A 19,322-nucleotide genomic window follows, 5' to 3' on the forward strand; every position below is an offset into this window, starting at 1 on the left:
TCTCTCTCTCTCTCTCTCTCTCTCTCTCTCTCTCTCTCTCTCTCTCATACATACACACAAACCACTGCCTCTAGCTGCTGGTGTCAGACTTCAAGCATCTGCACCTGTGGTGGGAAGCAATCTGGGTGGTGCCAGTGAGAGGGAGGGGGGGAAGAGCAGAGTACAGGTGGGGGACAGTAAAGTGCTCTTTGTCAGCCAGATGCAGTCAGGAGGTTAGACGGAGGGTGGGGCAGGGAGAGCAGAGAGGAGAGAAGTAAAACGGCTGTAGGTCTCCTTGTAGAATAGGAGACTGTGGAGTGGGAACAGGGTAGGGTATAGGTGGCTGAAGGACAGTGACTAATAAAGGTTGAGGCCAGGAGGGTTATCGGAATGTAGGATATGTTGCAGGGAGAGTTCCACCTGCTCAGTTCAGAGAAGCTAGTGTTGGTAGAAAGGAGTCAGATGGCATGGGCTGTGAAGCAGTCATTAAAATGAAGAATGTCGTGTTGGGCAGTGTGCTTCATTTTAAAGACTGCTTCACAGCCTGTGCCATATGGCTCCTTCCTACTAACACCAGCTTTTCTGAATTGTGCAGGTGGAACTCTCCCTGCAATTTATCCTACATCCCTTTAACCATCCTACATCCCTTTAACCCTCCTGGCCTCAACCTCCATTAATCATTGTCCTTCACCCACATATCCCCTTACCTGCTCCCACCCCACAGCCTTCTGTTCCACAAGTACACCCACAGTCTTTCTACTTGTCTCCTTTTCCTCTCCCCCTGCCATCTGTCTAACCTCCTAACTGCAACCCCTCTCCACCTCATTCCTGTATTCTCCCATAAACAGCACCTTACTGTCTTCCATCTGCACCCAGGTCTCCCTCACCCTTCCCACCCCAGCCTCCTCCTTATCCCCACCACCCAGATTGCTTCTCGTATCCTGCGGAGTTACTTACAATCTGGCCCCAGCAGCCTGAGGCAGTGGTCATGAGTGTGTGAGCTGTGTTTGTATGAATGTGTGTGTGTATGTTGGCTATTTCAGAAGAAGGCATTCTGGCTGATAGCTTATGTGTTTAGTAGTCTTTTTGTTGTGCCTGTCTGTGACATGACACCTCTACTATATGGTGAGTAGCAATCTACCCTTTTCATAATATTGTCTGGATAGTGATGGACTTATATGAGTGGATAATGGATTTAAAGTTGGCAGGACATTTTGAAAGTTAGTCTTCTATTGTAGCAAGGTGACAGGTGTGTATTTATCCCTTTACAAAAGTATGCACAATATTCCTCTTCTTCTCTGAAGTATTTCAAAAATTACTGATTGACTGTACCACTTAGAAAACATAATGACTAAGAATGAAATTATAATGAAAAGATCTTAATCTGCTTACAGGCGTTGATAAATATCAACGGGGACAGTTGAAAAATGTGTGCCCCGACCAGGACTCGAAACCGGGACCTTGTGCTTACATGGCAGACGCTCTATCCGACAGCCACCGTGATGCAGACGATAGTGCGACTGGGGACTTATCTCTGGCACGCTCCCCATGAGACCTACACATTTTCAACAGTCCCCCTTGACATTTATCAACACCTGTAAGCAGCTAAAGGTCTGGATTTCATTATTCGAGAGCTGCAAGATCACCAATGATGTCTGCATAGATACCAGTTTCATATACATACGGCTTACAGTCCATTGATCGCCTTCAGTTTGGATGCACCCAAATTGCCCGAACTCCTATGGAAGCAGGAGGTCCCTGGTTCGAGTTCCGGTCGGGGCACACATTTTTCAACTGTCCCCGTTGAGATTTATCAACACCTGTAATCAACCAGTGGTTTAGATTTCATTATAATTTCATTCTTAGAGAGCTGCAAGATCACCAATCATATCTATACAGATACCAGCCTCATAATGATTAAGAATCGCACTTCTGATAGCTATCTATGTATGCTTCCATTCATTGAGATTTTTTAAAAAATTTATTATGTAATGAAGCATTAGAAAAGCATTCACTTGCCTTTTAAACCATATTTACCTTTCTCTTTCAGTAACATGACAATCTTTTCACTGATATAGATAATATAAATTTAATTATGACATTAAGTACAAAATTTGGAAACTCAGCTAGGTTTTGTTGCTGTTCACATATCAATGTACTGAAATAACCATATTCAGTTATGTGAATAATTAGCATTTAATTAATTTAACTATTGGCACTGTTCTAGCTCCAAGCCTTCTTGCTTGTAATTGATGACATAATGGATGGTTCATCAATGCGCCGAGGAAGACCTTGCTGGTACCGCCAAAATGGAATTGGTCTGGCAGGTATTAATGATGGTTTGTTATTGGAGATGGGCCTGTACCAGTTGCTGCGAAGATATTTTCAGAACAAACCATACTACATGCAGGTTGTTGAGCTTTTCCATGATGTAAGTATATTGGCATTTCATTTTCGGTGGAGACTTGAGGATGTAAATTTGGTCAAAAGCACAAAAGGAAGAATATTACTAAGCCATTCTCTTAAGTAAAAGACACTCACTCACTGTGTGTTGAATAAGAGTAAAAATATAACTGCTATTAAATTTTTGTAAGATAAAGGTTGTTAACCCTAACTGGGGCCCCTTTTCTTAAAGTTCCATTGCTGTGACTGCAGCTTGTGAGGTGTGCAAAAAATGCACATGCTGATATTATTTTGTTCGTTGCCTGCCTATTGGTAGGTGTTACCAATTAATGAAGAGATACCGATTTGCACTGGATAGATAAGAGCTTCATGGCATAACATGACTAAAAAAAGAGATCAGTTGATTGCCCACGTCCTGATGCATCAAGAAATCACCAGTTTGGTTATGGAAGAAAATGTGAAATTGTAGGCTTAGCTACAGGAACATGCTCCAGTGGAGGTAGGTTGCAGTAATGATGCAGATGTGAAGAGGCTTTCACAGGGTAGACTAGCAGAGAGAGCTGCATCAAACTATTCTTCAAATTGAAGACCACAGCAGAAACAACCTTACTGTCTTGAAACTGATTATTAAATGCAATAATCGATGAAAAACTAAATGTCTCTAGCCTCTCACATTCTCTGCCATTTCTTTTTTTCCAAATGTGTTAGTTCAGCATCAAATTAAATTACCGTAAGTTGCATAAATACAGAACTGGTCTCATAAAATTTACAGTTAATGTACCCAAAAGAGGGCAAAAACTGTAATTTAGGATAAAGTTGGAATAGTTTAGCCAATAAATAAGTGAGGTGATAAGCTTGTGAGTTTGTGACATGGCGGTTATGTTCGCAATATGATGGGTCATCATTTTCGTAAAACCATTACGTCTGTATCCCTTTGAAATGCAATGACAAGAACCGAGATACCAATTTCTGGAATCAAATTCCTTGTTATGAAACAGCTGTGGCAGTATGATGATGTCGTACAGTGAACACTAGTGATAGTCAAGAATTTCATATTTAGTAATTTTTTTATACACAAAGTTTGTAAAATACCACCCCCCCCCCCCCCCACACACACACACTGGCCTATATTTATGTAGGATATCTACTGAAATTTATAAAACAATGGAAACAGTTTCAGGAAAGATAAACTGAATATATGACCAAATAGAGCAAAAAGTATTTGTATGTAAACAAAATTGATTAAGTCAGAAAGCAGAGATTGCTGAAAATATGTTCAGACCATAAAGAAGAGAGCTATGTAATGGCTTATAAATAAATATATGTACAGAAGGAGAGCCAAAATTTTTTAAGTGGTCTCACACTACTTTGGCATCACTATTCCTTCAGATGGAGCTGAAAATGAAATGTGTGTATGGCATATTTGGCCAGAAGTTGCCTTCCGGGGAATTCGGCTGCCTGGTGCAAAGTATAGTTACCTTGTTCAAACTGTGAAACTGTCCTCAGTCTGTGACCTTTTTACTCTCATCTAATGTGGAGCATATTTTTTCACTTAATTCATTGGTGGCACTTACAGCATATTTTCTGTGTTGGAACCCAAACTGGTTTTTAAATATTATGCCATTTATAGTAAGAAATTTTTGAATTTGTTTTGCTATAGTCTTTTCAAAAACTTTAAAGAAGACCGGCAGAAGAGAGATCGGGCAGTAATTCCCCATATCTTCTGTTGATCCCTTTTTGAATAATGGGTTTCATCTCAGCATATTTCAGTACATTTGGAAAATATACCCCCTCAAAAGATTGGTTTATAATGAGTGACAGTGGTTGTGAAATAATGGTGTGCATGCTTTTGGTTACAGGAATGTTTATTTAGTCCCAACCGTATGAGGTTTTTTTTCCCCTTTGGGTGATTTTTCTCATACTCTTTAAAATGTGTGTTCTGGTTGTTTTCCAATTTTATGAAATTTGCCTTGTCGAGATAGGCTGCCATATCTGCATCCAATATTGCTACATTTAAGACTAATTCATTGAAACAATTTGACACCTGAGCTGGTTTTATTATAATATCATTTTCAAATTTAGTTTTCAAAATCTCTTGGCTTTTGGCTTTGGCTCATAATTCTGACCGAACAACTGACCACATTGCTTTTGTCTTATTTGTGTTTTTGAGAATAAAATGTATTATTTGCTATTTTTTTTAGTTGCCACTACAACATCCCTGAATACAGCTTTATAATATTTTATACATATAACAAAAAACAGGATTTCTATTTGATTTTAACTCATAGTGTAGTTTATTTCTGGCACTAGAAATTTTTATTTCTCATATAATCCATTTAAATTTACTACATATTTTCTTTTGACAAGATCTAGGTTAAAACATGTATTAAATATATCTAAAAACAATTTTAAAATTTGCCGAAGTTTATGTTACTTGAACTGTAGTATTCTACAGGCAAGCTTACAATACTTAGTTTAGTGCAGAATAAAAATGTATTACTTTGCCAAAATTCCTTTCTGTATATACTCCTGTAGGCTCTAATTTATTTGCTTTTGGGAACTCAGTACACAGAATGGAGTGATCCAATATACATAGGTTTAAGCAGTATTTATTTGCATTTTCTAATTGGTGGACTATAATCATGTTACCAATGCAGGTCACTGAACATGAAATCAGATTTCTGAATTAAGTAAAAAATTTTTGCAGGATTACTGCTTCCAATTAACATATTTATGTCGAAGTCTGCTGCAGTTACAACTTTTTTTTCTTATTTTCTTTCTGAAGTTTTTTTAGGAGACTTTGAATTTAGCTAAGAATGGCTTTGTTACAGTACATCCAGGGATTCTGTAAACTGCTACAACCACTGTGTTCAGATCTCTTAACTCTTATAGAGTAACTGTCAAACACATTCTCTTCATTTAAAAATTTTAAATTTTGTCGTACTTTTATAACTTACTGAGGAGCCAACTGGAATGCATGAGCCTCCATGAGATTTGTTTCTCCTACAAAAGCTGTTTGGTACCTTAAAATTATTAATACCATTTAAAACATGTCTACAGTCTTCTGTTAACCATTGGTCATTTAAGTAGATTATTTTAGTATCTGCACATTCTGAAAGTAGAATTTTAAGTTCATCAATTTTAGTATATATAAGGTTTGGTATTTCTGCTGATCAGCTATTGATATTCCAATGTATGAATAGAGAATGTTTGTTTTTGACAGTAATTTCATTTGCATCCTCTCTTGATTATCTGTAGTTTTTATTTTCAGTTTGTGTCTTTACTTTGTCACTCTCATCAAAATGTATGTTTCCCTTCCTTTTTAGTATTTTACAGACGTCCCTGAATACTGTAGTGTAAGTTTACAGAGCCTAACCTATTGAGGCATAGTCAGTCTTTTCCCACACATTTTTTGTGTAAAAACTTGTTTGGGCAATGAATTGCTGCCCTGCACGTGTCACACAGTTCCCTAATGCCACTGTTTATTGTGTTGACTTAAGCATCACTTGCCTGTCTTCTGTGAATAATACCACTAATAACAAGCCTAGAGGTTGTGTACACAGTTTGTGCTGATCTGATCGGATTTCTTGTTTCACTCATGATTTCTTCCACATTGCTGTTGTGGAGGGAGTTGGTGCCCATGTGTATCAAAACACGTTTTTAGCTAGTGGTATGTCTATTTTTAGTTTCATTAGTGTTTTTGGCTGTATTCAATTTCACACTCTTTATGTTTTAAAAATATGTATTTAGCTGATAAGCTCGAATTACAGATGGAACATCAACCTTCCAGTCCATCACAATAACATTTTTAGCATAGAATCACCGATTAACAGGAAATCAATATTTATCACCTCCTTTCTTTGTTGCACGTACATGTTTGTCTTCTTTATTATAGGTAACTGTTATCCATTTATATTTATCACTTGCTATGTCACGGACAGAGTTTTCTGTAATGTTATTCACTACATTGCATAAATGTGAATTTTTGCCACTTTGCTCAGTAATTGATTGTTTTTCACACACAGTATTTTCGTTCACTAATTATTTTGGCATTCTCTTGTTTTAGCATTAAAATTTCCATTTTCAGCATTTCTGTGTCACTTTGAGGCAACTTAATAATTTCTTCCTTCGAGTTCACTGTACTAGTGTGTTCAGCTATTTCAAAATGTAAACACTATGGACACAACCATGGAGGATCATCTTTTGAGTTTTAAACTCACTTTCGTACACTGTTTATAGAGCCAGTAATTACACTTAACACAAAACACATCTTTCATGGTGTATTGTGAACATTCCCTACATGATGAACTACTTAATCAATCCATTTTTGACGACTGAGAAGTGTCATTGCATTTTTCTCTCTGTGTCATCTTGCGTCCACAGTACAACAGTGTTTCTTTCTTAATGCCCAAATTTTTATTTATTTATTTATTTTCCACATTTGTAGATTTATGTGATGAAAAACTTGTACCCAAAATTTCTGACTGTCTTCCTCAACAGAGAAACATGCACCACTGATACAAATGTCTGATAGAGACAGAGGTCATCGACATTCTTTGAAAACACTCTCCCAACAAATTTATTGCTCTGATGAAATAAGACTTTTTTTGTCAAGAGTTCGTGTGTGTGTATCAACAAAGTGAAATTATTGGTAATACACTGTGTTCTGAAAGTTTGGCATACTTCATGTTAATATGAAATCAAGGCTATACTCAATTGATAGGCTGAAAACATTTTTTTCATATCAGCTCAAAGATAAATTTTCTGTTACCATAAAATCAATATTTTGTCATAAGAAATTTGTACTTGGTATTTATGATGTCTTACAGTAATAATGGTTTGTCGAATGATACCTTTAGTGAGATGTTGTTGCAATCATATAATTCATGGTTTAAATAATGTCCAAAATCTGTTTCAGGTCACTCTGAAAACTCATATGGGGCAAGCTCTTGATCTCTCAACATCACAATCAGGAAAGAAACCAAATTATGCAAAATTCACCATGGATCGCTACAATGCTATTGTGAAGTACAAAACTGCATATTATTCATTCCACCTACCAGTTGCACTTGCACTGTATATGGCAAGTTACAGTTTTCTTGTTACATTTTTTAAGTGACTGATTGCGAAACATTATTACTTAGTGTAGTATGTATTGTTTTACCAGTGAAGATGTTATAGCATTGAAATATTGTATGATGATTAAATTTTTCATTAGAGCTAGTGTTATGTTTTCTAACTATGTCCAGTGCTTATGAGCAATGAGAAAGGTGTAAGTTATCAGACTAGCTGAAGAACTACATGTTGACAGACTTTAGTGTAGTAGCAAAATGTAACAGAAAAATGTTTGGCTGTGTAGTGTAGTGGCTTGGAGCATTGATATACTTCGGAGATGAAGCCCAAGCCTAGCTTGGGCCGCAAATTTGTGTTAAAAGCACTGAGCCCGAGTATAGGTCAGGCTGCAATTTTTTCAACTCATGAGCCCTATCACTCAAACTGGACTCATCTTCATATGAGAAAAATACCTGGTCCTTGTCTGTTGCAGCCTTTTGCTGTCAGTTTCTGGAATTATTTGGAAAGAAGCATTAGCAAATGTAGCAGCTGTTATTGTGTCTGACTGAGCCAATACAGTTGCATTGATATAATATTGTGCCTATACTTGTTAGGTTTCACAGTTTCCTATAATTCTGCTACAAGTACAACGTGTTTGCTGAGTAAGCAAGTAATTGCCCAGGTCACACATTTCTCTTGGGAGGATAATTATATTTTCTTTCATCATTATTTTAAAATTTGTACTCTATCAGAGAACTAAAGTAAATATGAAAAATAAATCTTGAAGCTTGGCCCTTTTTTAGTATGTATTATTCTTGAAGATACATCAATTACACATGTGCCAATAACACTTTACACAATGGCATAAGTGACTGGTTTCCTAGGCCCAATATTCTTCTAAGTGGCCAGACTCCAAAGTATTAACATTAATAAATCGATCTAACATCATAGCTAACATACTTGTCTTATGTGAACTGTGATCCTTACATTCTGTGCTATAATTTTAATCAGCACAAAGTAGCATGAATACTATATCACAACAGGATTGTAAATAGGCCAAGAATGTTACAAATTTTGAACATTGGTATTCACCACCTAATAATAATTTCGAATGGCTCAATAGCCAGCTACAAGTCCTTAAACTGGAAACCACTTTTGTGAATTTGGTGTCCCTAATCTACCCCAGGTATCCATCTGGGGAAGAAGGCCTACAGTTTAATACGGAATCTAATCCACATGTTGTTCCTGGCAACTGAAAGTTTCATGGTCCAATTGGAATTAGATCCCATGACCTCTCAGTTTCCAGGCACTTGCTTGTCCATTAGACTGCCAGGCCTGACATCCGGCAGCTAAAACCTTTTTATCTGCAGTGGTCATATTTCATTTCTCAAGTGACATGTAGATGTTCATGACAGTACCCTTTATTTTACACGTCTAAGAAAAGTTCACGATATCAAACTTTACAAATTCAAAAATTAGTAAATCTGCTCCTGCAGTTCTGTAAGAAAAGAATGTTTTTCCATGAGATAAATTCCTTGTTCTAACAACAATTACAGTGCTTGTTACTAAGCATCTCACTTGACCAATGTCAGTCATGCATAAGATGTAGAGAAAAGTTAGATTAAAATCACATACACATGCCCAAATTTGTATCAGTAGTGTCATACCACACTAATATTCAACAAGCCTACGCTATTACTAGAAAATACAGCTGAATATACGCAGACATTTCAACTGTTCTCCAATAATGGTCCTCCTCCCCCTTCCAGACAGCTTCCCCCTGGTAAGCTTCTTCGAATTCTTCACCTCCAATCTGCCTGCACCTTCCTCCTCAAACAAAGGCTGAATTGCAGTTGCTAAGTGATTGTGGATCTCCACCGTCTTTCTGACACTTCCACTTTTAGTGCTTACCAAGAAGTCCAATGTGACCTCCAATAGTTCCTCGAAACATTGCATCCATTCCAAAACCTGTCGTGTGAATCCATTTCCCACCTCATAATGACAGCCCCAAGTGTGCCTATATATCAACAGTTCCAAAGCTACACAAATCCAAATCCATGAACCTTCCTAGTGATTGTCCCATTGTACCTAATTGCAGTGCTCTCACAGAAAGATCCCTAGCCTTTCATGACTAACAGTTTTAACCAATTGCCTGTGATCTTCCAACTTAAGTTTAAGACACTAATTACTTCATTCACTGACTTTGCACAGTTTCTGTCTTGTTACCATAAGACTCCTTGCTACTCACTGTGGATGCAATGTTCTTTTACACCAGTGTCTCCACATGCCGATGACAATGCCACAGAGGGCTACTATTCCCAGTATCCTAACAAAAGCCATCACATCATTCCTGAATCTTTTGACCAACCACATTCTAGCCATAAAGTTTTATTCCTTTGAATGCCAGATCTACAGATAAGTGCATGAAATTACCATGGACAACTGCATGGAACCATCTCACATGAAGCTGTCTGGTGGTGCAAACAGGAATTCGTCCTAAATACTCAGCACACGAAGGAAAATAATGCAGTGTTTAAGATACTGGACTCAAAGTTGGGAGGAACAAAGATCAGATAAATGTCCAGCTATTGAGATGTGTTTAACATGACTTTCTTAAACTTAACAATCCAAATTCTGGTATTGTTTCTTCAAATATGATGGGGCTGATCTTTTATTTATTTATTTATTTTCCTCTCATCCTTATGCTATCCAAACTTGGGCTCTGTCTCTGGTGACCATATAGTGAATAAGACATTAAAACGTAATCTTTGCTCCTCTCTTCCAGTCAACACCTTCAACCCCTTGTCTGGCTCAAATTCATTGATTTTTATAAAATGGGCTTATGATAATGGGACCTCTGCCCTTGTCTGCAGAATATTTATTACATGTTGTCCTCCTCAGACATACAAGCTATCTTCCTAGGTATTGTTATACACCTCTCAGATAGACGCATAGAAAAATTTGGCAATTCAAGCACACCTCACACCAACAAGGCTTCCAGTTTGATGTATGTAATCTGTTCCACATCAGAAAGCCCCTACCTCAGCCTTGAGACCCTTGGGCACCATGAAGTATGAGTTAATCACATACTCCAGTTACCTCATCAGAACCCTCAGAGATAGCTCATAACTTCCTCATTTAGTCCACAAACAGATTTCTTGCACCATTTTTTCTTGTGGCACAAAATAAATCAGTCACCTTGATGAACCAGTACCAACCGGTATGTCTCTTGTAATCCAATACCTACCAGGCATTTAGAAACTCAGCCAAATCCTTCACCAGGATTTCATTTACCTCCTGACATGCCTAAATATAAGGAATACTCTACTCAGATTTCTACACTCATAACCCAAAACAGTAGCCTGCTACTCTTTGCCCAGTTTACAGAATATTCTAGTCCATCTCTGTGCTACCTTTGCTACTAATCCTGCACTCCATCAGTCATTCCCCTGAAGAAGACCCAGTTCCCGGTTCTAAAATCTGTCCCATACACCCATTGTCAGACTCCTGACTGCAGTTGACTCACAGAAATGTCCTATCCTGTCAAAAGTTAGAGCCACGTGTAAAAGAAGCCATAACATGTACTAGCTTCGTTGCATTTACTGTACAGTGTTTTAATTGTGTGTGATAACAATCCCAAACTGTAGCTAATGGCAAACTCGACCACCTAGTTACTGAACATGTTGCACACCTCACCAGTTACTTTAGAACCCATGGCACGTGAATCTCTCTACCACCAATATCACCCATGTCCTTTGGGAACTCTTCCTCTAGCACATTCTCCGTTCTCACAATTCCTTGTGCCAAAACTTCTTTGCTCTTAACATTATCTCTCTCATCTTTATTCACTCCAGACCATGTATTTTCTTTTGCCAACATTCTCTTTCTGTTACTCCTTTTTGCCCCATCTGCCAGTTCTGTGATTGTTACCGTGTACTATCCTGATCATCCTACTGTCAGTGACAGCATCCTGTCTCTCATCTTATGCCTCACGTTACTTCCCCACACCATTCTTTCCCTGCACACTCAAAGCCTTCCCATATGTCATTGTTCTTTCAACAAGAGAATAGCATGTGCTCCGAAGCTAGTGAAATTTTGTGTGCTGTTAGCTGTGTCTGTGGCCTATATGTCAATCAGATGAATTTGAGTTGCTGCCTATCTTCATTTTTGTTTCTTAATAATATTTTGTGTAAAGTAAGTAATTTTTCTGTTATTGCAGGCCGGTTACAATGATGAGGAAATGCACAGACAAGCAAAAACAATTTTGTTGGAAATGGGTCATTTTTTCCAGGTTCAAGTAAGTTGACTTGTATTTATAAATACTTTGAAGTAACAGTGTAATAATTGAATTATATACATTTGCTAGTGTACACACATTGGCCAAAAATACCACCTTTTCTGTTTTGCAGGATGACTTCTTGGATTGCTTTGGTGATCCAGAAATAACAGGAAAAGTTGGAAGCGACATTGCTGATGGGAAATGCTCCTGGTTAGCTGTTGTTGCATTACAACGAGCAACCCCAGAGCAGAGAGCATTTTTTGAGGTTTGATATTACATATACGTTTACTGTTATACTAGCTTAGTGCCAGCTGCTTCACTCACATAGACAGTATGGCTAGCAGATATTTTATTTGCTTTTGTTTAATCAAATTTTATGTTGTTCACGAATTGCAACATCTTCTAACATTTCCACGCAAAATGCAACTCTAGTAGCTGGAGTCCAAAGTCTTTGTTAATCATGCCCCTTGCATTCTTGTGGGGATATTTACGTAGCAGTTTTCATCCCCTAACAAATGTTTCTTTACGAAGTGTGATTGGAAAGTTTTAACAATGTATCCGCTACTGCTTACTGGTTTGGCAGGCAGGTACACGGAGGATGGGGAGTGAGTCATTGCCTTGTCCTTGAACGTCCTCTGACAAGAAACCGCAATTCCTTTATTCAGTTTGTTGTGGCAGCTGGTTGAGTGCGGGTCTGTTAGAGCTTGTTTCCGGATTCTCTCTGCATGAAAATGGACGTAAAAACGTCCAAGACGCTACTCCAGGTGGCTGTAAAATGAATGTGCACAGCGCAAAATAATAAATGCTAAAAATTTGGCCCTGTCTGGCTACCCCCTGAAGCAGATCTTAGGATCTCTTAGTTCTATAAATTACAATCTAAACATAAATGAATGATGAAGGCAACTGATCCTACTAAATGATAAATGTTGTTCCTGCTTATATATTTATTGTAGATTGAAAAAAAAAAAAAACCTTTATATCACAAAGTTTACATTTCCTAAGTAAAATTACTGACAGCTACCCAACTCTGCCCCTTATTATGACTGCACAGTCTAATATAAATAATACAAAATAACTTAAATCGTCTACGTACCGAACACTAGAAGATACCACTTTAAAAGATGATCTACGGTGGAGTGGAACCTCAGTGGAAATAAACTAACATGATCACAGCTGTTTAGCTTTTATAGCCCTAATAAGCTGAAGCAATTTGCGACGTCACCGTATGTACTGCATCTGGTGCATCGAAGTGATGGTTCTCGTACTCGTTCGCAACGGTGGAAGAACTCCAGCCACAAATAAACTCTTTCAAACACTAGGACAGCAGAAGGCGGTCCTCTGACTAATATGCTCTAATACTGTGTTCTCCTCTCTGTGTTCTACAGACGAGAAATGTGAACTTCCAACCACAAGGATGGAGTTCAGATAACGTCTCAACGTAAGTATAGGCAAAGGAAGTTCTCTCAATTACTGAATGCTGTGTACTCAACGATGACTTGCGACCCGGAGGTGAAGTCCAGAATCGTTTAGGTTCGCAACATTACAGTACTAACTGTTCTAACTATAATCTCTCCTGAGAGCAAAGACAGCAAGTCCATCTGATATCGAGCAACCATCACGCACGGGCGCTCAGTGGAAGACCACGTCTCTCCAGCGCTGGCTTCCCAGTAAGACTTGGCTTCTCACCATCGTAATTCTGAAAACTAATCATATTCCCGAAACCATGGAATATTCTCCCTCTCTACAAATTCTTCCAAATGCTGACCAACCATATTTTAGACTTTTGTCGTCCAGCGCAGAAAGTTTGCGAGAAAAAACCTATACTCGTTCAATGGTATGCTTCTGAGTAAAAATCCTTGTAAATAACCCAACCTGCGTGGTTTCCGAAGTGCCTCTTCTTCGTTCCTCTCACCTGTGTCCAAGATTTTCAGCATTCAGTAGTATTATCCGGTTATCCTTCCAGCCCTACTACAGTAGCGGTCGGCCGTCACCCTATTGTGCTCCAGAGATCAGGTGTCACAACGTCCGTCTAGCCACTTCCTGTGTTGAAGCAGGACCAATACCTGTGCGGGCCTTCCATCCAGAGCTTGAGTTCTGCCTCCTGTTTCATTTCCACTGGCGTTCCAACCTCTACTAGTATAGGCAGTCATTCATTACGCCATTTTTATAATAAAGACACTCTGTCACCTTTCACGCAATAAGCGTTAACAATTATTTACAAGACGTACGTGACATTGTCAGTCTCCTTTATATATTCATATATACGATGTACAACCTATCACATGATACCTAATTGTGTTTGTAGATCACGGCAAAGTATGTGGATGAGTTCTTGTAAGGTCCAAAATCATAGCCACCTTACAAACGGAGCGACAAGTTTGTGTGACATTTTATTTTAAAACCAGGAAATCAGCTTCTGAGACTTACAAACTATTAAAATGAACTACGGTCCAGCCATCCTTCCACCTCAAAAACAAATGAAAATGTTGTGAAAGTTCACGACGTAGTGCGCTCTGGTCATAGACTTACAATTAGGGAAATTGCTGATGAACTTAATTTAAGTTTCTATGCAGTTCAGTCAATTTTAACTGAAGATATGAACAAGCATTGAGTGTTCACAAAATTCATTCCAAAGGTGTTGTCAAGTGACCAGAGGCAATACCGACTTGAAGTGTGTCAAGAACTGATTAATCAGACTAAAAATGACTCAGATTTGTTAAATAGTGTAATTACAGGTGATGAATCATGGGGGTATGGATATGATCCTGAAACCAAAGTGCAGTCTACGCAGTGGAAGACTCTAGGTTCACCATGATCGAAAAGAGTACGGTGAAGTTGGTCAAAGACGAAGACAATGTTGGTGATTTTTTTTTTTCGATTCTACCAGTATTGTGCAAAATGAATTTACACCTGGAGGACAGACAATTAACCACAAATACTACAAATATGTCCTTGAGCGTTTGTACGAAAAGGTGCGGAAGGAAATGCCTGCATTGTGGAAAGACAGGAGTTGGGTGCTACACCATGACAATGCTCTGGCTCATTGTGCCTTCTCCATCTTTGAATTTTTGACCAAATTTAAAAATTCGTGTGCTTCCACAACCCCCATATTCCCCTGATTTGGCCCCTGCAGACTTCTACCTGTTTCCTAAACTGAAATTTTCACTGAAAGGGAAGCGATTTGACTCGATTGAAGACATCCAGGCAAATACGGAGTGTGTCCTTAACACACTTCAGAAAAAAAATTTCCAAGGATGTTTCCAAAAGTGGAAATACTGTTGGAGTCAGTGTGTTCAGTCACAAGGGGACTACACTCCTGGAAATGGAAAAAAGAACACATTGACACCGGTGTGTCAGACCCACCATACTTGCTCCGGACACTGCGAGAGGGCTGTACAAGCAATGATCACACGCACGGCACAGCGGACACACCAGGAACCGCGGTGTTGGCCGTCGGATGGCGCTAGCTGCGCAGCATTTGTGCACCGCCGCCGTCAGTGTCAGCCAGTTTGCCGTGGCATACGGAGCTCCATCGCAGTCTTTAACACTGGTAGCATGCCGCGACAGCGTGGACGTGAACCGTATGTGCAGTGGACGGACTTTGAGCGAGGGCGTATAGTGGGCATGCGGGAGGCCGGGTGGACGTACCGCCGAATTGCTCAACACGTGGGGCGTGAGGTCTCCACAGTACATCGATGTTGTCGCCAGTGGTCGGCGGAAGGTGCACGTGCCCGTCGACCTGGGACCGGACCGCAGCGACGCACGGATGCACGCCAAGACCGTAGGATCCTACGCAGTGCCGTAGGGGACCGCACCGCCACTTCCCAGCAAATTAGGGACACTGTTGCTCCTGGGGTATCGGCGAGGACCATTCGCAACCGTCTCCATGAAGCTGGGCTACGGTCCCGCACACCGTTAGGCCGTCTTCCGCTCACGCCCCAACATCGTGCAGCCCGCCTCCAGTGGTGTCGCGACAGGCGTGAATGGAGGGACGAATGGAGACGTGTCGTCTTCAGCGATGAGAGTCGCTTCTGCCTTGGTGCCAATGATGGTCGTATGCGTGTTTGGCGCCGTGCAGGTGAGCGCCACAATCAGGACTGCATACGACCGAGGCACACAGGGCCAACACCCGGCATCATGGTGTGGTGAGCGATCTCCTACACTGGCCGTACACCACTGGTGATCGTCGAGGGGACACTGAATAGTGCACGGTACATCCAAACCGTCATCGAACCCATCGTTCTACCATTCCTAGACCAGCAAGGGAACTTGCTGTTCCAACAGGACAATGCACGTCCGCATGTATCCCGTGCCACCCAACGTGCTCTAGAAGGTGTAAGTCAACTACCCTGGCCAGCAAGATCTCCGGATCTGTCCCCCATTGAGCATGTTTGGGACTGGATGAAGCGTCGTCTCACGCGGTCTGCACGTCCAGCACGAACGCTGGTCCAACTGAGGCGCCAGGTGGAAATGGCATGGCAAGCCGTTCCACAGGACTACATCCAGCATCTCTACGATCGTCTCCATGGGAGAATAGCAGCCTGCATTGCTGCGAAAGGTGCATATACACTGTACTGGTGCCGACATTGTGCATGCTCTGTTGCCTGTGTCTATGTGCCTGTGGTTCTGTCAGTGTGATCATGTGATGTATCTGACCCCAGGAATGTGTCAATAAAGTTTCCCCTTCCTCGGACAATGAATTCACGGTGTTCTTATTTCAATTTCCAGGAGTGTATTTTGAAGGAGATGTATCACAGTAGCATGTAAGTACCACCATTATACGATTACAAGCCCTTTCTTAAAACTTCCCCATCACACCTCATACACCTAATCAAGAAGTAAGACACCAATTTTCATAAATTTACCTTTATAATTTCTTTAATATAATGAAATATTTTCTTAAAAATTTTCATCCTCTATTGCACTCTCTTAGAGGTTGAAGTTCCAGAAACATTCAAATATGTATTTTTTTAAATTTCTGATTGAGAAGTCAAATACCAATTGTCTTAAATGTGGCCTTAAAAATCCTTTAGTAGTTCTTCAGGAATTATTTATTTTGAAAACACTTTCACCCACTGGTTTACTCCCTCAGTGATTGAATTCCCAAACCTGCTGAAATACATATTTTTTTATTTTCTGACTGAGATACCAAAATTCCAGTTTTTGTAGTTCTATCTTCAAAATTCCTTTTGTAGTGACATGCTTTAGAAAAGGCTTTCATCCCTTTTTTTCACCCCTTAGGAATGGGATTTTTGGGCAATCCCTTCTTAAACGATGCCTACAGTATAAGATCCATACCCTGTCCAACCTTCAAGTTTCTGTCCTTAGCAGTTTGGGCTGGGCGATGATGAGTCAGTCAGTCTGTCAGTCAGGACTTGCCTTTTATATATAGAGATTAAATTATTCATACTGAAACAGATATTAATTAGTGACACTTAAATTATACATAGACAGATGATAAGCAACAGCTCTGAATGTAAATTGTTGGTAGAGATATTAAATTGCTGAAGACATAGCTTGTTAAGCTTTTAAGACTGTTCACTTATCTATAAGCCAAAGGATTCCGAAAACTAGTAAATTTTGTTTCACGTGTGACACTGGACATAAAGAAAGAAAATTGTTGACTCCAAGTGCCTTGTGTTGATATCAGCCGCTCTGCAAGTGCTTCTATATTTTATTTGACTTTCATTCATTTGTATCTCCGTTGTATTTTCATTTTCACTTTTATGTTTGGAGTGTTCAGATATGGTTTATTTGTGATTACACTTTATTTTGATATTCAACTATACTGAAGATCTGGTAGATCCAAGTAATTTTACTGTCACTGTTCCTTTGTAGGAATGTTATGCCTCCAGAGATCCTGAAAAAGTAGCTGCTGTCAAGGAATTATATGAGCAACTAGGAATACCAACAACCTATGCTATTTATGAAGAAGAGAGCTATAACATTATCAGCACACACATTCAACAAATGTCACGAGGACTGCCTCACCAGTTATTTTTCAAGTTCATGGAGAAAATATATAGGCGGGAATGTTAAAATAATCATTGTAAATGTATTGTTGAAATAAGCCTTTGAGCACAATAATGAGAAACAATGTGATTGTAAGAGCTATGTACAGTAGCTTTTCTTTTGCCTCACTCTCAAATATAAGATAATACTATAATGCTGGTATCTAAATTTATAAACCATTAGAACTTAAATATAACTGGAGTAAGCTAACAATCTTAATGTTGGGCACCCTGCAAACAACTTTTGTTGTTCAGTTTTAAAAAAAAATTGGAGAATCGTGTTCCAGCAAGAGACTGCATCCGTTGTTCCTATTTCACTGTTTCACATTTTGTGTAATAAAGTACTAAGAGTGAGTATCTGGTACATTCAGAACTGTAAAGTATTTATCTTGCCCCTTTATTGTACAACTGTAAGTGCTTGGATTTAATTAATAATGAAATTAACGAATATTTAAACATTGCATGAGAGCAAAGACTGGATGTTTTTCTGAAAATTACGATTGCCTTGCTAACATACAGAAACATGAGTCAAACTCTTGTGTTGTGTGTGAGTTTTTGAGTTTCCAAAACAGCTGCTAAATTTATAATTGTAAATATGTTTTATAACAAAGTTCTCGTTATGGCTGTGTCAACAAGATGCACATGAAACATGACTATTGTTAGGGCTAAAATGTCTGGAGTTTAGGAAGTAATTCAGATGCAGCCAATTCCAGGGTCAGATTTTGTTTCCTAATGGTATTCCAGTGATGAACGCTAGATTGATATGAATTTTGTTTCAGTTGTTTCATTTTCTCTGTTCTATTGAGTTCCGTGGTCCTGAAAATTCACACAGGTGCAGGTGATTGCTGGAACAGCTTGTTTCAAAGTTTGACTTAATTATTTCTGTTTTGAAATACCGTGTGTGTGTTCTTTCTTAGGTGAATGGTTCAGCTAAATGGACTGGAGCCATTTAACAAGTGAGAATGTTTATAGCCAATGAAGAAATACAACAGTATTTTTGTAGTAAATGTGCTGTAGGTTCTTGCGTGTTTTGTACTTGTAAATAAAATTTTGTAATAAAAACTGTGTTTATAGAAAATATTTTTTTGGCATAAATATTTGAGAAAAATAACTGTACAAACATAGTTCTTAATTAAGTGCATTGTGGTGTAGATATGGACCTTGTATGTGTACTGTTGTACTGGAATCTTGAAAGAACTACACAGAATAATTTGCCTTAGTCGATCAACTTGTACAGTTGCATCCTGCCAGTAACTAACGGACACCTGAAATTTATGCCTGTTTCCTCATACCAAATGCATGCTTTCTTACTGAGAACACCATGTTCCTCTTCACCATTATTGCACATAAAATGCACATCTCAAAAGTGTGGGTTTATTGCTTCTCTGCAGTGGTAAGATTGTACAATTAGCCAAAATTCTTCAGATAGCGGTTGGTTTCTGTATGTATAACAGTAAATTAAAATATGTGCAAAAATAAACATTCAAGCCACATATGAATTCCAGTCAATGATGGGATTGAAATATTCACTGAACTAGGTGGCATGTATTCATCTTCAAGAATGAGTGAAGGAAAGTGCAGCAGTGGTGTCATGCATT

The 19,322-nt window shown here is 39.1% G+C and overlaps 1 protein-coding gene across 1 annotated transcript in view; it reads left to right on the top strand.

Annotated features, from left to right (window-relative positions):
- LOC126483799 (farnesyl pyrophosphate synthase-like) overlaps window positions 1-18,802 on the top strand; it is a 50,663-nt gene extending 31,861 nt beyond the window's left edge. The window contains exons 4-8 of the mRNA XM_050106977.1: window positions 2,207-2,410; window positions 7,301-7,465; window positions 11,654-11,731; window positions 11,844-11,978; window positions 17,552-18,802. Of these exons, the coding sequence (XP_049962934.1) occupies window positions 2,207-2,410; window positions 7,301-7,465; window positions 11,654-11,731; window positions 11,844-11,978; window positions 17,552-17,752 (783 nt within the window). The 3' untranslated portion in view covers window positions 17,753-18,802. The remainder of the gene's footprint in view (window positions 1-2,206; window positions 2,411-7,300; window positions 7,466-11,653; window positions 11,732-11,843; window positions 11,979-17,551) is intronic.
- Window positions 18,803-19,322: the final 520 nt, after the last annotated feature.

Source organism: Schistocerca serialis, chromosome 6, assembly GCF_023864345.2.
Source record: "Schistocerca serialis cubense isolate TAMUIC-IGC-003099 chromosome 6, iqSchSeri2.2, whole genome shotgun sequence".
NCBI classification, from domain to species: domain Eukaryota; kingdom Metazoa; phylum Arthropoda; class Insecta; order Orthoptera; family Acrididae; genus Schistocerca; species Schistocerca serialis.